Genomic DNA, 23,135 nt, shown 5'->3' with positions numbered 1-23,135 from the left:
CACTAGCCCCACCGGGCCAGCCGCCTCGGTGTTTCCTCCTTTCCTGCCCAGACGCGCGTGACATTCGTGCTTTGCATCCGGGATCACAAGAGAGCTCCCTGCACACGGCCAACACGACCAGTGAGCTGATGGGACCTTCAGCTTCACCTGGGCCAGCCTGCTCTGTGTCAGAACGGGGGACTCCGAAAGTCAACTGGGAAGTGCCAGGACCCCGCCCGCCCCCGGCCCTGAGCCTTGGGCAGCTTGTGCTGTACAGGGTGTGGGCTGGAAGTATGCCATCCACAGCGGCCTGGCGAGCTCCGACTGCGTGCCGGCACCGTCTAGAGAGGGCGACAAGAGAAGTGTCAGAGCCCACGGCACCAGGGCCCCGGGCAGGGCGGGGACCACGCAGGCTACTGGGGGAAACTTGCTACAGAAAGAGTGGAGTGATCCGGTTGGTACCCGATAGCCTGACTCTGGCATCCCGCAGGGTAGGTCGGGGGCAGGCCGACTGCAGACGCCAGCCCTCCCCCGACCCCCCCGGCCTGAGAGAGATGAGAACAGGGGGCTCCCCGTGTCAGGAAGCTGCCTTGCTGGATAGGGGCCACCTTCAGCCAATGCCCCATCAGCTAGTTCAGGGGCAGGAAGAGCCTCCAGACCAATCCCATTTGCCTGCCTGCCCTTTCTAAAAATTCGTTATTATGGTAAAATATACATAAGAAGGAGTTGACCATTTTAACCAGTTTTAAGTGCACAGTTGAGCAGCATCAAGCAGATTCATTCTGTTGTGCAAGCATAATCCACAGACTCTTCCATCTTCCCAAACTGAAACTCTGTCCCCGTTAAACACTGACCACCCCACCCAACCCCAGCCCATGGCGCCCACCATCCACTTTCTGTGTCCAAGTCCCTCAGGTAAGTGGAATCCTGTAGGGTTTGTCCCTCGGGGACTGCCTTGTTTCACTCAGCTTAATGTCCCTGAAGCCCACTCCTGTTGGAGCCTGGGACAAGATTTCCTTCCTTTCTGAGGCTGCGAGATGTTCCGTGGTGGGGACGGACCTCCTTTCCTTGACTCCTTCATTCGTTGTTGTCAGTTCAGTGTCACAGACGCTGAATGTGCTGTGAATAATGCTGCAGTGAACGTGCAGAGCCCCAGCAGTGGAATTGCCGGATCATAGGGTAATTCTGTGTAATTTTTGAGGAATCGCCTTACTTTCTCCCCTAGCTGCTGCACCCCAGCTGCACCCGCACTTTGAAGGTGCGGCTGACACGGTGTGCTGGTGGCTTGAGTTTGGGGTGGGAAGGAAAGGAAGGTGGAAAGATGCCTGTGAGCTTTCAGTGGGTTCTGGTGCCTGGCCCTGAGATGGGAAGAGAGCCCCACAGGGAGCATGGGTGACGGGGACCCACAGTCCTGCTTGGCCATGAAAGGGCTGCTGTGCCTTCCGTGGGGAGGGCCCTTGAGGGGGTAGGTCTCCAAGTCCGAGGTCCACAGACAGGTAACGGCTGGGGAATGGCGGGACAGCAGCAGAAATGTGAGAGTTAATGGTCTGATGCACAGTGGGGACAGAAGGAAGCCTGGGCCCAAGCCTGGAGCCTCCATCGTTCGAGCTCCTGGGGGAGGAGGTGCAGAGGTGGCCGGGCAGCTGTGGCCAGTGGGTAGACCAGAGGGAGCAGAGTTCAATGGCGTCGAGGAGTCAAGTTGGCCAAGGGCAGAGGAGAGAGCACGGGGTTAGGACTGTGGGGTCCCGGAACCAGCCAGTGATAGAGGAGTCCCAGTGGGTGGTTGGCGTGCCAGGCTGGTTAGGGAGGGTGACGAGAGAATGGGAGGAGGGATGGAGGGCCTGGGGCTGGCGTTTGAAGCTGTTCTCTGCAGGGAGCGGGGAGAACTGGGGGGGCCCTGGGGAGGGAAGGTCAGGAGACAAGCATGAATGATGCACAGACACGGCGCCGGGCTGCATCCCTCTGCTTTGTGCCCTGCTCTGGTCATGGCTGGGTCTGGCTACACCCACCACCTTCAGCTAAGAGTTAACTAACACAAGCAATACGGCTTCCTGCCAAGGTGCACCTTTCCTGGAGTGCTGTGCCTGCAGAGGGCTGTCTGGCCGTGGAGTATCGTGTGTGGCTCTGGCAAGAGCTCCCACCGCGTTAGGGCTGGGAGAGGCCTGTGGGGTCTGGGACCCCCTCAGTGGAGCTGGGTTTGCTCAGCCTTGTCTGTGCCAGCCCTCACGTGTCCTGCCATCCATACTGTGCCAGTCGCATTACCGCTGCCCTCCCCCTTGCCCCCACCCTTTGGAGTGTAAAGAGCGGGCCCAGGGCCGCCTAGGGGGCTGTCAGTTGAGCATCTGCCTTCAGCTCAGGTCATGATCCCTGGGTCCCGGGATCAAGCCTGGCGTTGTGCTCCCTGCTCAGCGGGGAGTCGGCTTCACCCTCTGCCCCTCCTCCCTGCTTGTGTGCGCTTGCTCATTCACTCTCTCTCAAATAAATAAAATCAAACCTTTAAAATAAAAAAGTAAGAGTGGATCCGTTCCCTGGGGGCGTACCAACAAGGAGGGGCACCAGGGCAGGTGCCCGGGGGCTGCAGGGCGAGGCTCAATGCCTGCAGGAGAGGTTAACCCACCTCCCCTGTGAGTACTAAAGAGGAGAGGGCTTCCACTGGAACCGGGGTGAGCCCATCCCTGGCCAGGGCCCAATTTTGGCCGCAGCAAGGTGATTTAGGTAACCCAGCCCTGAATAACTGAGGCTTCCTCTCCACAGGCTTCTGGGGACAGAGTGCCAACTTCTGGCTGTGCGGGTCCCTGCTCTTTGCCGCTCTCCTGGGCTTCTTCAGGTAAGTGGGGGGTGGTCCTGGGGTCCCAATGGCAGGGTGGGATTTATTATGGCGTATTTGACAGATAACATCTTTTTTTTTTCTTTTTTAACCGCATTTCATTAGTTTAAAAGAAACAGTAATGTTTTAAAACAAATTTAGTAAAATTTCATCCCCTTAAAAAAGTAGAATTGAGTGGATACTTTTTCAATTCAGCAGGTCTTACCCCACAAGGTGAAATTGTCCCTAGCCTCCACTTTGTGGTGGATGCTGACTGTTTGAATATATAGTTCAGACCACAAGAAGGCATTTGCGGTTAGTGGTTAAGTTTTAGAGCTATACACGTTTTCACTGATGACTTTTGTAAAGAAATTTGTTAGTGGGGCGCTTGAGCGGCACCATCGGTTAAGGGTCTGACTCTTGGTTTCGGCTCAGGGTCGTGATCTCAGGGTCATGAGATCGAGCCTCATTCGGGACCCACGCTCAGTGGGGAGTCTGCTTGAGATTCTCTCTCCCTCTCCCTCTGCCCCACCCCACACCACTCACACTCTGTCTTTCTAAAAAAAAAAAAAAGAAATTTGTTAGAAGGAGATTCCATTTTTTGGATTTTTATTCTGTGCTAGGCACTGAGCAAAATGCTGATGGACATTCTCGTATCTTCTCTGGACAACCTATAAGATATGCATTACTATCCCCATTTTACACCTGAGAAACTGAGGCTCCAGAGGTTCGGGTGACACCCAGGTTCCAAGGTAGGAAGTGGCCAGGCCAAGATGGAGACCCTTCCAAACCCACTTCCCAGGCCCCTGAGGGAGAGTCCATCTGGGCTAGCCTCTCATCTCAGGGCTGACAGTCCAGCCAGTGCATAATTTGGAAAATGATGCTCTTGTGCTGTTGGACACATCAACACATTGACCTAGGCAGGTGTTTACTGAGCCTGGTCCTCCGGGGGGATGTGGGGGGCATGGATATGTCACTGTCAATGGGACAGCCCCCTGTCCTGAGCAGTGTCGGGTCTGGTAGGGGGAGTAGGCAGGGGATAGGCTGTCACGTGAGTGGATACAGGGTTTCCTGGATCTCCTGGGAGGAAGACCCGCCTTGACCTCCCAGAGTTGGAGACTTGCCGGGGCTTCATAGAGCAAGTCTGTTCTAAGCAACAAGTGCAGCCCCTTACCTAGGGAGCAGAGACGGGCCTGGGGCGGGGCGTGACATTGCAGGTGGTCTCTGCCCACTACGTGGGGGCTGCCGACCCGCAGAGGCACCTCCCGAGCTGCCGTGCTGGCCTCCTGGGGCCCAGCCCCACTCCAGAGCTTTCCTGTGTCGTGCTGCGGGCCACGGGGCTGAGCTGGCTCCACGGCCTGTCCGGTAGGTGAGCCCGGGTCCACCTGAACTTTGTGTGGCAGGAGAACGCCGTTCTCTGAACACAGCCCGTCCCAAAGTCTGATTCTGAGAACGTGTCCTCACTTTGCATGAAAGTATCCTTCCTTGTATCATAAGGACCTCAGGGAGCACCGAGACCCTGTGGCACCTTCCCTGTCATGCCTTCGAGTATTTGGAGCCACCTGTCACCGTGCCCTGCAGTTTTCCTCTGTGACCCAGTCTGAAACCCCTCACCCCGTCTGGCCTGACCGTCTGTTACACTCAGGTGCCCAGAGTGGCAGCCCAACGGCTCTGGGGTTGGGCGTGACGGGTCTGGTGTTGGAGGTTGGGGTCCGGGGGTCAGGGGTCAGGGGTCGGGGTCTGACCTCTATTCTCAATCTCGATGCCATGGTTCTTTTGACTTACTCACCCAGCACCCTGTGCCTCTGCATTGTTCTGTGTTTACATTTCATTTTATCTTCTTTTCCCCTCATTTTGACATATCTTGGATTGTCTTTTTAATTGTTTTAGACGGATAAATGTTTAGAACTCAAAAGATTCATCTGATTATTTTCTTCTTGGAAAATTTTCTTTTAGAGCAGATTGTTTCCCTTTGGACTTTGCCTCCTCATGTGTTCCTTTCATAAAATATTTGTGGATGTAGAATTTTTACATGTTCTGTTTGAGTGTAACTTAAAAACCCCATCCTGATGTGAGTAAGGATGAGCTATATGAGCACCTCTGGCACTTTTCAAAAGCTCACAATAAGAGCTCTTTCTTCAAATGAACATTTAGATTTTAAAATATGACCTCAATGTGCAAAGAGCGATTTAAAAATCTCTTGCTGCCTTTTTTTTTTTTCTAATTCACACAAACTAGGATAAGTCCTAGGACAGAATTCTTCAATGGGCAAAATTACCTTCTAATTTGGAAAAAGGAAAACGTCCCCCACCGACGGAGCCCCAGCCTTAGCCACGTCGCGGTTTTGGCTCCCCAGGGTTCTGCCGCAAGGCTCCTAGGGCTGTCGACACCACTTCTCTCTGGTCTGTGGCCATCGGGGCCCCTCCATCCTCACCAGCGTCTGCTGGAGAGTGGTGTCACCAGGAGAGGTGGTACATACAGGGGGTGAAGTCAGGGAGGGGGCATGACGTGAAGTCCGTCTGGACGATTTGAGCTTGAGGAGCCTGCGGACCTCCAGGGAGCGGTCTGCGTGGAAAGAGAGAATGTGAGGTATCCGCACACGTGGGTTGCTGCAGTCTGAGAGCTGATGAGGTCATGAGGAGGTGGACAAGGTCGTGGGGGATGTAGCTCCCGTGTTCTCCCCGTGGGTCGCCCTGTGCTGGCATCATCAGCTCAGCTGCATTCATGCCCTCACCCCTGTCTTGCTCATGCGTTCACTCCCTACACACCTGTGAGGCTCCAGCCTGGGTGCCTGGGACCCCGAGCCGATTCAGGCACTGTCCCTGCCCCGAAGGTGGCAATGTGGAGGGCCTGAGGTTAGACGCTCACACGCTAACCCAAATCCCACCCACGCTGCAGGGAGAGACCACTTCACAGGGACACACAGACGCTTCCTGGAGGAGGGCGTGCTTATTCTGGGACCAGCAGTGCTTGGATGGGGGAAGTCAGGGCAGGGGAGGGGAGGGCAGGAGAGCTACTCAGCGTTACATCACACCCCCCCACCGTGTCCCCAGTATTCACTGAGCGAGCGGTCGAGCCACAGATAAGACTGTGGTTTCCTCCAGCTCTGACGCTCAGCAAGCGAGCCACGGAGCTTGTGACCTGCCCTTCGGCTTCTGTTCTCTATGTGACAGTGTTGTTAGAAAACAGGAAGGAGGCAGGGCTCTGGACTTCAGAGTGTCCGCAGAACCCCCAGGGAGCTTGTTAGGAAGAGAGATTTCTACACACACCCCTGCTCACTGCTCAGGGCTGTGCAGGGGGTCTGGAATCGCCTCTAGGTGAATCTGATGCCGGGGTCCCCATCCATGCTATTGGTTACTATGGTGATGAGATTGTGTTACAATGGTCCGGTTGCCTGGCCGGGGTGGGGAGGGGGCCAGCAGGGCTCTGCTTGGGCCCCGCATCTGTGTTCTCAGGAGCCAGAGACCAAAAGCGTCAGAATATGTGTGTTAAAGTCGCAGCCTGTCTGTCCTCCTGCCCAGCGAAGACTCAACTTCACACTCTTGTTTGTTGCCCAGCAATGTTTTCAGCCTGATTCCCGGATGGGGGCAGAGAAGACAGTCTCAAAGGTAATGGCGGAGTCTTTGGAGTCAGGGTGGTTCCTTCTAGAAAGCTCCAGAACGGAAGTAGAAATAGACGTATGTATTGAAGTGGAGATAATTATAGCCAAAGAGATACTCAATTCCTAGGGTGACTCCAAGCTCCTCCCTCTACTGTGCTTTCTCAAACCTTGCCAAGGACAAGGCAGAGCTGTGACCTCTGTTGGAGAGGACACGTTCGCAGAGGTAGCGCACTGCCCAGCAGGCTGCACGGCAAGGCCGGGCCTCAGGGAGGGATGGCGTGTGGCACTGGTTCCGGGTCCCCTTCAGCTGCTTCAGTGGGGCCGACCGGGGATGGGGTGCTCTCTGATCCCAGGAGGGCCCAGGCAGGGGGAGGCGCGGTTGTCCACTCAGAGCTCATTTCCTCCAGGGCCAGGCCTCTCTGGCCGGCCCACAGACAGGTGAGTTGAGATCGCCCAACCAGTGTGGCGGGGCTCGGCCTGGGAGCCAGATCCTGGCCCCAGCTCTCCTCCGGCCGTCCAGCTGGTTGGACGGACGGGTGGGTCGTGGGGCCGTGCCGGCATGACTAACTCTCTCCAGCAGCTGTGACATCCCACCCCACCCCCCGCAGCGCCAAAGGGACAGCCTGCCATTGAGGTCGTGGCTTTCACTCCTGGCTCTCCACTCACCAAGCCTGGCCTTCCTGGCCGTCAGGATGGAGGACGACCCCACCACGCTTCCTCCGGGAGCCTACCTCCGCTCCTCCCTTCCCCGGGACTGCTTGGGGTCAGCAGGGATAGGGGGCTCACCTTTGCCTGGGGCGCCCCCTCTTGAGGACCCGGCACTTTGTTAGCAATCGCTACTTTTCATGAAGTGACTCAGATGGAACCTTTCCTCTCCGCAGCCAGGATGACCGCTGCGTGGTCCCACAGCAGATGCTTGAGACGAAGCAGTTCAGGTAAGGGGCGCGGACCTGGGCTCCCCCGGATGGGAGGGCGCGGGCAGGGGGGTGGGATGTTGCCAGAGCTCCCTTGGGATTCCAGGGCCCACCTGGGTGGCCCTGGCTCCTGCCCTCTGGTCTCCGCGCCTCCTCCCTGCAGAGAGGGGCTCTCCCCAGGATGCTGTCACCCGCCGGTGTGAAATGCCCCTTAGGTGGAGCTGTGCCCCAAGTTCCCAGACACGGCCAGTGTGTCCAGGTTTCTCTGTCCTTTGTCGGACCCCTGCTCTACTCACCTGGCCACACGGCCCAAGCTTTGAATCACACGAGGAGCTTTCCTCCGCAGGGGCTGTGCGTGGGTGGCCCTGGAGGAGCCCTGCCTGTCTGGCAGGGCAGTGTTTCTCCCAGGACCCAGCCCCGGGCTCTGAGCACTTTGTTTCCCTCCCTCAGTGGAAGCAACTGCCACCTGGACACCTGCAGAGTACCTGAGGTACCCAGGTATGGGGGACACCTCTTTGGGCTGTTTCTGTGCCTCTTTCCAAGCAAGTGAACTTGTGCCTCTCCCCTCCCCTTCTGCAACCCTCTGCCCCTCCCAAGGCTGGTTCACAGGGAGGGAAGAACAAGGGGTCCAGGGAGAGGAGGGTAATGAGGGTCAAAGAAGAACAGGGGGAGATGTTTGATGGTGGGAGTCACAGGCGTTTTCCACTTGACCCCAGCCTTTGTGGCTGCCCCAGCTCAGGTGTGGGACCCGTGGTGGGCTCAGTCCCGCCTCCTCAACCCTCAGCTCAGTGGAAAACTGGACGATGTGGCTAGGGAGGGTGTGGGGGACAAAGGAGGCGGGGTGGGGGTGGGCAGTGAAGTACATCCTGGCACAGTGTAGGGGCTGGATGGGGGGTGGGCCAACCCTCATCCCCCCCCCCCGCCCAAATAAAAGCAGGACACGGGATGGGACCTTAGTCACAACGAGGTAGACTCCCGTGAGGACTTAGAGTGCACAGGGAGGAAGAAGGAGATGTGGGGTGTCTAGAACCTCAGCAGTTCTCACAGACCATGAAGGGTGACCCCCTTTCCTTTGCTTGGGCTTTAGCCTCATCAGTTTATCACTGGGAAGCTTGCAGCATCCTCGGGGCTGGGTGGGCACGCTCCATGGACCTCTGTGAGTGAACAGTGATGGATGGAGGAAGGAAGGGGGAAGGGAGGGAGGCAGGCAGGCAGGAAGGAAGGGGGGAGGGAGGGAGGGAGGTGGGCAGGAGGAGGGCAGGCGGGCGCCCTGCGGCTCGGGGTGGGCTCCCGGCAGAGTCGTCAGCCGGTTGGGAGGACAGCACCTTGCAGCTCTGGGCACAGACTAAGGGGCTCTGAGAAGTCTCCAGTCACTTCTCCCTGACGCACATCTCCTCCGCAGGATGGTTTACGCCAAGGCCCAGGTCCTCAAGCCCACGTGAGTGCGCAAGTCCCTGCCGCGGCCCATGGTGGCTCCCTGTCCCCGAGGCCTAGGCTTTCTCTCGCTCCTGTCCAGGGCTGTAACCTTTCCGTGCCTTTTCTCTTCCTTCTTTCACCATCTTGCCGTGACCGGGCTCATTTTTAATGGGTCTGGCACCACGGAGGGCGCCTCTCACTCTTGGTCCTGGGGCCCACAGATGTCCACAGAAGGCACAGAAGCCTCTCATTTCTTCATGGGGACGGAGGACAGCAGTCTGGGCTGGCTTGGCCCCGAGGTCTTTCCGCGGCTGCTGATGTCACAGGAACTGCGGTTCCGAGCCGCTCCCCACAGTCAGGCCTCCGGAGCCAGCGCCCCCGCCTCCTGCTTGGTCTGCCCAAGACCCAGTGGCAGCCCATCTGGCCTCAGACAGCAATGTCACCCAGAGGCCTCTCTGATTAGCCCTCGTTGTACAAGAAGGAAAACTGAGCTCAGAGAAGTGGACGTACTTGCCTGAGGCCCCGCAGCTGGGAGGGACAGGTCGGGATCCAGCCCAGGCCATGGCACCTCCCTGCCAGGAGAGCTGGAAGTGCACGCTGTCGTTTCTGAAACCAGTACCCGCATCTCCTTGAAGTTCTAGAGCCACCAGCCACGGGAGGCCACGAGCACTCGACACGTGACCACTCTGGAGTAAGAAGTGCTGTCAGTGGGAAACACACTGGATTTGAAGCACTTAGTCCCCCCAGATTTAAAATATCCTCCCAAATGTAAAATATCCTGTTTGCTGGGAAAGGGGCTTAGTTCTTGCATCACTGAGCTAGAGCTCCTCCCGGGAAACAGGGCTGGTGGCCTCCTAGAAGGAGTGTGCGTGGGACCCAGCACCCGGCTGGTGCATAGCAGACACTCCCAGTGAGGGCAGTGAGGGAATGGGAATGTCAGGGCTCAGGTGCTGAGCTGATGGAGCAGAGAGCACTGGATGGGAGTCTGGAATCCTGTCTGCTTCTCACTCTGCTGCTCCCAGATTGTGAGCCTTTGCACAAATGCTTCCCTTCCGTGGCCCACGTGTCCATGCCCTGCTCTAACACAGTGTGCCTCGTTTTCCCCAGGAGGGCCGACGTACTGGTCATGACCCCCTGGTTTGCTCCCATCATCTGGGACGGAGTCTTTGACTCTACAATTCTGGACGCGCAGTTCCAAAACGCCACCATCGGGCTGACCGTGTTTGCCATCAAAAAGTAAGTAAGGTCTGGGCAGCTATGCTGAAGAGGGGCACTGGCCCAGGGGAAACCAGGAAGCCCACCTGCGGTGCCGGGAGGGGGGCACCTGTCACTAGGTGTCGCTCTTTTCTGGAATGAGGTGCTCTCGGGGTGGTGGGGAGGCATGGGTGGCTTGGTGTGCAGGTGAACTTGGTGGGAATTGCAGGGGGCCACTAGGTACACGCCCGCTCAAAATAGCAGCCCCACACCCCAGAGTCACCTGCTCCAGAGGTCAGTGTGTGGGCCTTTGAGAGCCATGCAGCCTCCACTGACCACTGACAGGGGCCAGCCGCCGGGCCAGCAGCCCCGAGGCAGGTGCTCCGTTGCCCTGACCCATTCCCAGAGACGCCGCCTGAGGCTTCCTTTCCTAGTAGCCACGGCGGGTTCAGCATGTGGCAGAGCTGGATCTGAAACCTCCAGGCTGCATTGACGGCTTCGGGGTGGGCTTGTTTGGTTTGAAAACTGGCTTGTATTTTATGTACCGCATCTGCGTCTTCACGCACAGTGTCTTGGACACCTTTGCACACTGACGCCTGTGGACCTTCCTCGTTCTTTTGAATGGCTGCCCGCTCTTATTCCAGAGGCTTCGTTCCCTGCTTGGGCTGTTTGGTAGAGCTGCCTACGCGGCACCATTACAAGTAACATTTTATCACGAAAGTTTTCCACTGTGCCGCGAAGTTGCCAGCCTTGTACGGTGAGCGTGTGTATGCCCACCACCTACATCCCACCACTGATGTTGTTCTTTCTTTTTCCCCCTCGTTCTCCCTAGTTTTGTTGGCATAAATTGACACAAACATCGTACAAGTGTACGGTGTACAAGGTAATGATCTGATGGTTGTATACACGGTACGTCAACGAGTGTCACCATGCCGCGTCTCATTCCCAGAGCTTATTTATCTTCCATCTGGAAGTTTGTACATCTGACCCCCTCACCCATGTCCCCAGTGCTGCATGTCTTGCCTCTGGTTAACCACTTACCTGTTCTCTGTTGCTATGGATTCAGGTTTTCTTAGATTCCACATGTAAGCGAGATCGTACTGTATTCACCTGTCTCTCTCTGACTGTCTCACGTAGCATTGATGGCCTCAGGTTTTAACCATGTTGCTGCAATGGCAGGGTTTCTTTCTTTTTTATGGCCGAGAAATATATATCTCACGCTTTGTTTATCTAGGCATCTGTTGATGGACACTTAGGTTGTTTCTATGTCTCGGCTACTGGAAGTAATCTGCAGTGAACGTGGGAGTGCAGGTATCTCTTCAAGATACTGATCTAGTTTTCTGCCCTGTCTCTACCATCTATCTCTTTCTATGCCTCCAGAAGTAGGATTGTTGGATCATAGGGTAGTTCTATTTTTTAAAAGATTTTATTTATTTAGGGGCGCCTGCGTGGCTCAGTCATTAAGCATCTGCCTTCGGCTCATGTCATGGTCCCAGGGTCCTGGGATCGAGCCCCGCATCGGGCTCCCTGCTCCGCGGGAAGCCTGTTCTCTCCCTCCCACTCCCCCTGCTTGTGTTCCCTCTCTCACTGTGTCTCTCTCTGTCAAAAAATAAATAATATCTTTAAACAAAAAGATTTTATTTATTTAATTGAGAGAGAGAAAGAGAGAGAGAGAATGTGAGCAGGGGAGGGGCAGAGGGAGAGAGAATCCCAAGGAGGATCCCTGCTGAGCACAGAGCCCGGTGTGGGGGCTCAGTCTCACCACCCTGAGATCATGACCTGAACCCAAACCAAAAGTCAGATGCTTAACCAACGGAGTCACCCAGGCGCCCCGGGGCAGTTCTATTTTTAACTTTGGAGGAGTCTCCCTACTGTCTTCCACAGCGGCTGCACCAGTTTGCCTTCCCTCCCAAAGGTGCATAAACGGTCCCTTTTCTCCACTTGCTCACCAACACTTGTTATCTCTTGTCTTTCTGACACTAGCCTCTCAACAGGTGTGAGGTGACATTTCATCATGGTTTTGATGTGCATTTCTCTGATGATGAGTGATGTTGAGCACCTTTTCATGGACCTGTTGGCCATGTGACTATTTCTTTTGGTATGATTTCAACTTCTTGAGTTCGCTAAGATTTGTTTTGTGGCCTAACATAGGATCTACCCTAGAAATGTTCCATGGGCCCTTGAGAAGAGCGTGTGTTCTGCTGCTGTTGGATGGAATGCTCTATGTATCTGTGTTAGGTCCGTTTGGTCTGTAGTGTTGTTCAAACATGCTGTTTCCTTACCATTTGTCTGATCTGTCCATTTTTGAGAGTGGGTTATTGAAGTCCCCAATCAATATCGTATTGCTGCTTATTTCTCCCTTTAGTTTTGTTAGTGTTTGCTTTATGTATTTAGGTGCTCCAACGTTGGGTGCATGAATATTTACAATTGTTATTTCTTCTGACCCCCTCACCCATTTGGATTGAGCCCTTTATCATTATATAATAACCTTCTTTGTCTCTTTTGATCATTTTTATTTTTATTTCTTTTATGCCTGGCATTTATTTATTTAATTTTCTTTTTAATTATTTTTATTTATTTTATTATTGTTATGTTAATCACCATACATTACACCATTAGTTTTTGATGTAGTGTTCCATGATTCATTGTTTGTGCATAACACCCAGTGCTCCACGCAGAATGCGCCCTCTTTAATACCCATCACCAGGCTGACCCATCCCCCCACCGCCCTCCCCTCTAGAACCCTGTTTTTCAGAGTCCATCGTCTCTCATGGTTCGTCTCCCCCTCCGATTCCCCCCCTCATTCTTCCCCTCCTGCTATCTTCTTCTTCTTTTTTTTTTCACATATATTTTATTATTTGTTTCAGAGGTACAGGTCTGTGATTCAACAGTCTTGCACAATTCACAGTGCTCACCATAGCACATACCCTCCCCAATGTCTATCACCCAGCCACCCCATCCCTCCCACCCCCACCACTCCAGCAACCTTCAGTTTTGTTTCCTGAGATTACGAATTCCTCATATCAGTGAGGTCATATGATACATGTGTTTCTCTGATTGACTTATTTCTTTCAACATAACACCCTCCAGTTCTATCCACGTCATTGCAAATGGCAAGATCTCATTCCCTTTGCTGGTATTCCATTGTATATATATACCACCTCTTCTTTATCCATTCATCTGTTGATGGACATCTTGGCTCTTTCCACAATTTGGCTATTGTGGACATTGCTGCTATAAACATCGGGGTGCATGTACCCCTTCAGATCCCTACATTTGTATCTTTGGGGTAAATACCCGGGAGTGCAATTACTGGATCATAGGGTAGCTCTATTTTCAACTTTTTGAAGAACCTCCGTACTGTTTTCCAGAGTGCTTGCACCAGCTTGCATTCCCACCAACGGTGTAGGAGGGTTCCCCTTTCTCCGCATCCCCGCCAGCATCTGTCGTTTCCTGACTTGTTAATTTTAGCCATTCTGACTGGTGTGAGGTGATATCTCATGGAGGTTTTGCTTTGGATTTCCCTGATGCTGAGCAATGTTGAGCACTTTTTCATGTGTCTGTTGGGCATTTGGATGTCTTCTTTGGAAAAATGTCTGTTCATGTCTTCTGCCCATTTCTTGATTGGATCATTTGTTCTTTGGGTGTTGAGTTTAAGAAGTTCTTTATAGATTTTGGATATTAGCCCTTTATCTGATATGTCATTTGCAAATATCTTCTCCCATTCTGTCGGTTGTCTTTTGGTTATGTTGACCGTTTCTTTTGCTGTGCAAAAGCTTTTTATCTTGAAGAAGTCCCAGTAGTTCATTTTTGCCCTTGCTTCCCTTCCCTATGGCGATGTGTCTAGGAAGAAGGTGCTGCAGCTGAGGTCAAAGAAGTTGCTGCCTGTGATCTCCTTTAGGATTTTTGATGGACTCCTATCTCACATTTAGTCCTTTCATCTATTTTGAGTCTATTTTTGTGTGTGGTGTAAGAAAATGGTCCAGTTTCATTCTTCTGCATGTGGCTGTCCAATTTTCCAAACACCCTTTGTTGAAGAGACTGTCTTTTTTCCATTGGACATTCTTTCCTGCTTTGTCAAAGATGAGTTGGCCATAGAGTTGAGGGTCCATTTCTGGATTCTCTATTCTGTTCCATTGATCTATGTTTCCGTTTTTGTGCCAATACCACACTGTCTTGGTGATGACAGCTTTGTAATAGAGCTGCAAGTCTGGAATTGTGATGCGGCCAGCTTTGCTTTTCTTTTTCAACATTCCTCTGGTTATTCGGGGTCTCTTCTGGTTCCATACAAATTTTAGGATTATTTGTTCCATTTCTTTGAAAAAAGTGGATGGTGTTTTAATGGGGATTGCATTGAATGTGTAGATTGCTCTCGGTAGCATTGACATCTTCACAATATTTTTTCTTCCAATCCATGAGCATGGAACGTTTTTCCATTTCTTTGTGTCTTCTTCAATTTCTTTCATGAGTATTTTATAGTTTTCTGAGTAGAGATCCTTTGCCTCTTTGGTTAGATTTATTCCTAGGTATCTTATGGTTTTGGGTGCAATTGTAAATGGGATCGACTCCTTGATTTCTCTCTCTTCTGTCTTGTTGTTGGTGTATAGGAATGCCACTGATTTCTGTGCATTGATTTTATATCCTGCCACTTTACTGAATTCCTGTATGAGTTCTAGCAGTGTTGGGGTGGAGTCTTTTGGGTTTTCCACATACAGTATCATATCATCTGCAAAGAGTGAGAGTTTGACTTCTTTGCCTATTTGGATGCCTTTAATTCCTTTTTGTTGTCTGATTGCTGTGGCTAGGACTTCTAATACTATTTTGAATAGCAGTGGTGATAGTGGACATCCCTACTGCGTTCCTGACCTTAGGGGAAAGCTCTCAGCTTTTCCCCATTGAGAATGATATTCGCTGTAGGTTTTTCATAGATGGCTTTTATGATATTGAGGTATGTACCCTCTATCCCTATACTCTGAAGAGTTTTGATCAAGAAAGGATGCTGTACTTTGTCAAATGCGTTTTCTGCATCTATCGAGAGGATCATATGATTCTTGTTCTTTCTTTTGTTAATGTATTGTATCACATTGATTGATTTGCGGATGTTGAACCAGCCTTGCAGCCCAGGGATAAATCCCACTTGGTCATGGTGAATAATCCTTTTAATGTACTGTTGGACCCTATTGGCTAGTATTTTGGTGAGAATTTTTGCATCCATGTTCATCAAGGACATTGGTCTGTAGTTCTCCTTTTTGATGGGGTCTTTGCTGGTTTGGGGATCAAGGTAATGGTGGCCTCATAAAATGAGTTTGGAAGTTTTCCTTCCATTTCTATTTTTTGGAACAGTTTCAGGAGAATAGGTATTAATTCTTCTTTAAATGTCTGATAGAATTCCCCTGGGAAGCCGTCTGGCCCTGGGCTTTTGTTTGTTGGGAGATTTTTGATGACTGCTTCAATTTCCATAGTGGTTATAGGTCTGTTCATGTTTTCTATTTCTTCCTCGTTCAATTTTGGTAGTTGATACATCTCTAGGAATGCTTCCATTTCTTCCAGGTTATCTAATTGGCTGGCATAGAGTTGCTCATAATATGTTGTTATAATTGTTTGTATTTATTTGGTGTTGGTTGTGATCTCTCCTCTTTCATTCCTGATTTTGTTGATTTGGGTCATTTCTCTTTTCTTTTTGATAAGTCTGGCCAGGGGTTTAGCAATCTTGTTAATTGTTTGAAAGAACCAGCTCCTAGTTTCATTGATCTGTTCTACTGTTCTTTTGGTTTCTAGTTCATTGATTTCTGCTCTGATCTTGATTATTTCTCTTCTCCTGCTGGGTTTAGGCTTTCTTTGCTGTTCTTTCTCCAGCTCCTTTAGGTGTAGGGTTAGGTTGTGTATTTGAGACCTTTCTTGTTTCTTGAGAAAGGCTTGTATTGCTATATACATTCCTCTGAGGTCTGCCTTTGCTGTGTCCCAAAGATTTTGAACAGTTGTGTTTTCATTTTCATTGGTTTCCCTGAATTTTTTTAATTCTTCTTTAATTTCCTGGTTGACCCATTCATTCCTTAGTAGGATGCTCTTTAGCCTCCATGCATTTGAGTTCTTTCCAACTTTCCTCTTGTGATTGAGTTCTAGTTTCAAAGCATTGTGGTCTGAAAATATGCAGGGAATGATCCCAATCTTTTGGTACCGGTTGAGACCTGATTTGTGACCTAGGATGTGATCAATTCTGGAGAATGTTCCATGGGCACTAGAGAAGAATGTGTGTTCCGTTGCTTTGGGATGGAATGTTCTGAATATGTCTGTGAAGTCCATTTGGTCCAGTGTGTCATTTAAAGTCTTTATTTCCTTGTTGATCTTTTGCTTAGAGGATCTGTCCATTTCAGTCAGGGGGGTGTTAAAGTCCCCCACTATTATTGTATTGCTGTCAATGTGTTTCTTCGCTCTTGTTATTAACTGCCTTATATAATTGGCTGCTCCCATGTTCGGGGCATAGATATTTACAATTTTTAGATCTTCTTGTTGGATAGACCCTTTAAGTAGGATAGAGTGTCCTTCCTCATCTCTTATTACGGTCTTTGGTTTAAAATCGAATTTGTCTGATATAAGGATTGCCACCCCAGCTTTATTTTGGTGTCCATTAGCATGGCAAATGGTTTTCCGCCCCCTCACTTTCAATCTGGGGGTGTCTTTGGGTCTAAAATGAGTCTCTTGCAGACAGCATATGGATGGGTCTTGTTTTTTAATCCAATCTGATAGCCTGTGTCTTTTGATCGGGGCATTGAGCCCATTTACATTCAGGGTAACTATTGAAAGGTATGAATTTAGTGCCATTGTATTGCCTGTAAGGTGACTGTTACTGTATATTGTCTCTGTTCCTTTCTGATCTGTGCTGCTTTTAGTCTCTCTCTTTGCTTAGAGGACCCCTTTCAATATTTCTTGGAGGGCTGGTTTCGTGTTTGCAAATTCCTTTAGTTTTTGTTTGTCCTGGAAGCTTTTTATATCTCCTTCAATTTTCAATGAGAGCCTAGCTGCATATTGTCTTCTGGCTGCATATTTTTCTCGTTTAGTGCTCTGAAGATATCATGCCAGTCCCTTCTGGCCTGCCAGGTCTCTGTGGATAGGTCTGTTGCCAATCTAATATTTCTACCATTGTAGGTTACATATCTCTTCTCCCGAGCTGCTTTCAGGATTTTCTCTTTGTCTCTGAGACTCGTAGGTTTTACTATTAGATGTCGGGGTATTGACCTATTTTTATTGATTTTGGGAGGGGTTCTCTGTGCCTCCTGGATTTTGATGCCTGTTTCCCTCCTCACATTAGGGAAGTTCTCTGCAATTATTTGCTCCAATATACCTTCTGCCCCTCTCTCTCTTTCTTCTTCTTCTGGGATCCCAATTATTCTAATGTTGTTTTGTCTTATCATATCGCTTATCTCTCGAATTCTGCCCTCGTGACCCTGTAGTTGTTTCTCTCTTTTTCTCAGCTTCATTATTTTCCATCATTTGGTCTTCTATATCGCTGATTCTCTCTTCTGCCTCATTTATCCTAGCAGTTAGTGCCCCCATTTTTGATTGCACCTCATGAATAGCCTTTTTGATTTCGACTTGGTTAGATTTTAGTTCTTTTATTTCTCTAGAAAGGGTTTTTCTAATAACTTCCACGCTTTTTTCAAGTCCACCTAGTATCTTTAAAGTCATGATTCTGAACTCTAGGTCCGACATCGTACTAATGTCCGTATTGAGTAGGTCCCTGGCTGACGGTACTATCTCTTGTTCTTTTTGCTGAGGTGATGTTTTTCGTCTTGTCATTTTGTCCAGAGGAGAATAGGTGAATGAGAGAACAGAATGCTAACAGGTTAACAACGTCCCCAGCAAATATACTCTATACAAATCAGAAAAGGCCTGAAACCACGGGAAAAGAAAGGGAAAGAAAGAAAAAAGAAAGAGAAAAGAAAGAAAGAAAGAAAAAAACAAAAAGAAAAAGATTAAAAACAAAAACAGAACAATACAAAAAAACCCGAATATGATCAAATATGATCAGGCTAGTGCATAAATCAGTGCCACACACTAGATTTTGGGCGTATTTTGGTCTGTTAGAAAAAAGTGCCTCCTAAAATTTTAAAGGAAGAAAGACATATATGTACAAAATAAGGGTTGATACAATGAAGGGATGGAAGATGACTGTAAAGATGAAAATTATAAAAGATTTTATAAAAGGAATTGATACGATAAGAAGTTGTTTGAAAAAAGAAAGAAGAAGATTTAAAAAAAAAAAGGGAGAGAATGTGATCAGGCAGGAGACTAGAACAAAGCCATACACTAGTGATTTAGGGTATATTTTGATCTGTTAGAAGAAACTGGATCTCAAAATTTTAAGGAGAGAACAACTTATATATATATATGCCAAAAATAAGGGTAACTACCATGAAGGGATAAAATAGGGCTCTAAAAATGAAAAATAAAAAATGTTTTTTTAAAAAAAAGGGATTGATAAGATGTTCGTTGAAAAAGGGAAAAAGATAAATTAAAAAAACAGTTAAAAAATTAACTTTGAAAAACTAATGAATCATGGTGAAAAAAAGCCATGAATTCTATGGGCAGTACTCCCCTAGCGCTGGAGTTCTCCCGTTCTCCTTGATCGGTAAACTTGGTCTTGGCTTGCTGGCTGTTCGTGCTGATCTTCTGGGGGAGGGGCCTGTTGCCATGGTTCCCAAATGTCTTTGCCGGAGGTGGAATTGCCCCGCCCTTGTCGGTCCGGGCTAAGCAAGCTGCTGGGGTTTGCTCTCGGGAGCTTTTGTTCTCCGCAAGCTTTCCGTAGGGCTTTGGAGGAGGACAGTGAAAATGGCAGCCTCCCAATCTCCGCCCCAGAGGAGGCAAGAACTCGGGGCTCCGCTCCTCAGTGCGCCCCCAGAGAAAAGCAGCCAGTCACTCCCGTCTCCCCGGTCTCCGGCCGCACTCCGTGCTCACCCGGCCTGTGACCGAGCGTTGCTATCTCTGGCCCCCGACCCCGTGTGGAGTCTCCAAACCCAGCAGATCCCTGCGGTGCGCTCCCGCGCCGCTCCTCCCCGGGGGAGGAAGGGGAGTCTCCCCGGCTCTGCTGCTTGTTGGGTCCCTGCTGGAGGAGCAGTGGCCCGACTGGGCCGCGGATCACGGTTTATGGCCACCCCAAGCTGAGAGCCCGCGCCTCGGCTCCGTCTCTGCAGCCGGCTTCCCCGCTCCGATACCTGGGAGCTCTGCCGCACTCAGGCACCCCCGGTCTTTATGTGACCCCGAGGGTCCTGAGACCACACTGTCCCGCGAGGGTTCCACCTCCCGCTTAGCCACTGGAGTGACGTCCCTCCGCGGAGCGGACTTCTGAAAGTTCCGATTTTGTGCTCTGCGGCTCTGTCATTTGCCAGTAGCTGGTAGCTGGCTGATGGAGGCTCTCCCCCCCCCCCCCCCCCCCGTGGTCTATCTTCCCGAATATCCGAATATCGCCTCGGATTCACTTCTTCGCAAGTCCTACGGAAGTGGTCGCTTTCCTGTTCAGAGGGTTGCTGCTATTCTTTCCTTCGATCTCCTGTTGAGTTTATAGGTGTTCAGAATGGTTTGACCCCTATCCAGCTGAATCCTGGAACCAGACAAAATTTAGGTCTCCCACTCCTCTGCCATCTTGCTCCTCCTCTCTATCTCTTCTTGATTAAATATCCAGGAGTGGAATTTTTCTGTCCTAGGTCAGATACATATCTGTATGTGTATCTGCATAAAACAACGTGACATTTTCGTAAGTTAGTTGTAGCATATTACACCCCCACCCACAATATATGGAAGGTTGGCAGCTCCCCATGCTCCACACCATTTTCTGAGGTGCGCTGCCTGTAAACTTTTATACTTGGGTCTTTGTGCAGACATATGACGAGGTCTGTGGGATAGAGTCCTGGAAGTGGAATTGGGAAAGGAATGTACACATTTAAAGTTTTGATATATTGGGGGCTCAGTCAGTCTCGATTTCAGCTCGCCTCATGATCTCAGGGTTGTGGGATCGAGCCCCATGTTGGGCTTTGTGCTCAGTGGGGAGTTTGCTCCCCCCCACATATAAATAATAAATAAATATATCAATCTTAAACGTTTTGACATATTTTCTCATATGCCCTCTGAAAGGATTGTAAAAATGGATATTTTCATTAGTGGCAAATGAGCGTGTCTGCCTTCCCTTATCCTTAACCACACCCGGAAGTATTCCCTTACTTGTTTGTTACAAAGGTCTTTCCTGAACACTTACTATGTGTGGACTACGGGGATGAGGTTGTTCCCAAACCACGGAAAGGCCCTGTGTCCACCGAGCTTTATTCGAGTGGGAAAAGACAGAAGAACAAGTAAAACTCAAATATAAAATATGTTCGATGGTGATTTGGGCTCTAAAATAACTAAGGTTGGGTTAGAAGGTAGAGTGGTTTCTTTCCATATTTATTTGTATTTATTTGCTCCTTCCTCTTGAGTTCTGATTTCCACCCAGAAAAATATACCGGTCAAGTTGCACATACCGCTGCGTTTTTACATCGGCTAGCCTCTGCGTTGGTGCCAGCAGGAGGAACTATTGGGCACGGATGGTTCTGGCATTAGTCAAAGGATGGGAGCCACTGTAGGGGTGAGCATCGCAGGGAAAGGATCCCAGCCTGAGAGAATAGGAAGTGCAAAGGTCCAGAGGAGCATGCCTGGCCTGTGTCAGGAACGTCAAAGAGACGCCTGCCCAGACAAAGAGATGGAGGACAGAGGGGAGGAGACGAGGTCAGAGGCAGATCTTGTGGGGTCTGGTAGACCACTGTAGGGTCTTGATTTGCTTTTTTCTTTTTTCTTAAGGAGAAGAAGCCATTGGAGGGTCATGAGTTGGGAGAGATCAACCTTTAGATATTACCCATCATTTGAGTTTTTGCCGACCTCATGGATTAAGAAAATACCTTACGGTTGAGGCTAAGTGCTCCATACCAAGGGATCTGAATGCCTCCCCTTACTATCCAGTTGATACACTGTCTTTAGCTAGTAGATGGGCTAAGGTTTTTATTTTTATGTTTTGATTTTTCATTGTAGTCAAATGCACATAACATGTAACATTTTAAGTATTTTGAAATGCACAGTTCCGTAGTGCTACCAATTCACATTGTTGTGCCACCGTAGGGCTGCCCATCTTCACAAGTGTTTTTCTCTTGCAAAACTTAGACACCAGCTCCCCATGTCCCCTCCCCCCGCCTCTGGGGTCTGTTTCTCTGAATTTGCCCACTCTAGAGCGCCCCCTCGAGGTGGAATCAGGCAGTGCTTGACTTTTGCCGTTGGCTCATTTCACTTAGCATGATGTCCTCAAGGCGTGGCTATGGTATTCTAAACTGGTTTTGCCCAAGTCTGTTTTTCTGCTGCTGTCTGATTCTGTTTAACGCCCATCCTCCCTTTTCTGGGGTGCTTGTTGTTGGCCTTAGATACACGATCTTCCTGGAGCTGTTCCTGCAGACGGCGGAGAAGCACTTCATGGTGGGACACAGGGTCACCTACTATGTCTTCACCGACCGGCCCGCCGATGTGCCCAGGGTGCCCCTCGCTGAAGGGAGGCAGCTGGTGGTCCTGGAGGTCCGAAACTATGCGCGCTGGCAGGATGTGTCCATGCACCGCATGGAGATGATTAGCAACTTCTCGCGGCAGTGCTTCCTCCGCGAGGTGGACTACCTGGTGTGCGTGGACGTGGACATGAAGTTCAGCGACCACGTGGGTGTGGAGATCCTGTCCCCCCTCTTCGGCACCCTGCACCCCGGTTTCTACAGGGTGGCCCGCGAGGGCTTCACCTACGAGCGTCGTCCGCGGTCCCAGGCCTACATTCTGAGAGAAGAGGGTGACTTTTACTACGCAGGAGGCTTTTTTGGGGGTTCGGTGGTCGAGGTTCTCCAGCTGACCACGGCCTGTCACCAGGCGATGGTGGTCGACCGGGCCAATGCGATCGAGGCCGTGTGCCATGACGAGAGCCACCTGAACAGGTACCTTCTCTACCACAAGCCCACCAAGGTGCTCTCCCCGGACCCAGGGGAGATGTGGGATGAACGGATGCTGCAGAGGCCTCCTTTCCTCAGGAAACTGCGCTACGTGGCGGTGCCTAAGAATCATACAGAAATCCGGAACTGAAGAGCCCGGGGCCCAGGGAGGTCTCCATACAAGGCTGCAGCCTTAGCAGGTCTTGCCCTGGGCAAGGGATCAACCAAAGATTTGATGCTATGGATGAGTCCCTGGGCCTCGGTTTCCTCTTCTCGAGAGGCTCCCACCACTTGTCCTTGTATTGAAACTGGGCTCATCCTTCATGGTGCCCACAAGGTCCCCTTCCCCAGGAAAGTTTCTTTGATTGTCTCTTCCTCCTCCTATTGAAATACACTGCTCTTCACTCTGCATCCCTATAAAGCACTTAGTGTATTCCTTTGGCCAGATCTGCTGCCATTCTGCTCACCTTGCCCATTGGTCTTGCTCATTACAATGTGAGCTCCTGATGGCAGAAGCTAAGACTTCTTCTTACAGGTCAGTACCTACCACGGTGCCTTACGCCCAGAGACTCTCAAAGCATGACCCCTAAACACCTGCTGTATCCTGTCCCCAGACAATGGGAGAGGCCCAGCCTGAAAGCACTTTCCTGGGTTTCGTTTGTGTGTATGATAGCTTGTTGCTCTGGGTGGTTTGTCTTTTTCTTATGGACTTTGGGGAGTTTGTTTTGTGTTTTGGGTGTTAGTACTTTTCTCAGACACATGCTAAAAATTTCTTCTTCTAGTTTGTATGTTGCTACTTCAACTCTTTTACCATAGGTAAATTTAAGAACTCATCTCCTGCTTTGAAATCCTGAAGATAGTGCCTTATGTTAGAAGATAGTGTCCAAAAGCTTTATGTTTTTGCCTCACACTTAGGTCTTTAATCTACCGATAATGATTTGTGTGTGCTTTTAATGTAAGGATTTGATTTAATTTTCCTTTCTCTGGATAACCATTATCTGAGCACCACTTATTGAAAACATGTTTGAAAACTTTCAGGAAAGTTCTTTTCCCTGACTTGCACTATCTTCAGCCTCCTACTGTCAACTGTCCCCATGTGCCTGGGTCTGTTTCTTGGTCTGTCCTTGTGGCGATGACACACCATCTTCGTTACTCTAGGCACATAATCACATCTTGCTATCTGGTCCGGCAAGTCCTCCCGCCTGATTCTTTAAGAGTATTTTGATTGCTCTTGGCCTGTTGCA

At 50.2% G+C, this 23,135-nt stretch overlaps 1 protein-coding gene across 1 annotated transcript; it reads left to right on the top strand.

Annotated features, from left to right (window-relative positions):
- Window positions 1-854: 854 nt before the first annotated feature.
- On the top strand, window positions 855-22,042 carry LOC114204007 (histo-blood group ABO system transferase 2-like). Its single transcript, XM_088020626.1, has 10 exons — window positions 855-894; window positions 1,205-1,237; window positions 2,734-2,806; window positions 6,343-6,393; window positions 7,057-7,149; window positions 7,268-7,321; window positions 7,751-7,798; window positions 8,703-8,738; window positions 9,824-9,952; window positions 21,349-22,042. Exons 1-10 carry the CDS (start codon window positions 855-857, stop codon window positions 22,040-22,042), a joined length of 1,251 nt encoding a protein of 416 aa, XP_087876752.1.
- Window positions 22,043-23,135: the final 1,093 nt, after the last annotated feature.

The sequence above is a fragment of the Eumetopias jubatus genome, unplaced genomic scaffold, assembly GCF_037043125.1.
Source record: "Eumetopias jubatus isolate StellerSeaLion01/CBP00866 unplaced genomic scaffold, mEumJub1_p1.0 scaffold_89, whole genome shotgun sequence".
Classification (NCBI taxonomy): domain Eukaryota; kingdom Metazoa; phylum Chordata; class Mammalia; order Carnivora; family Otariidae; genus Eumetopias; species Eumetopias jubatus.
This window is presented reverse-complemented; position numbering and strand designations above follow the sequence as displayed.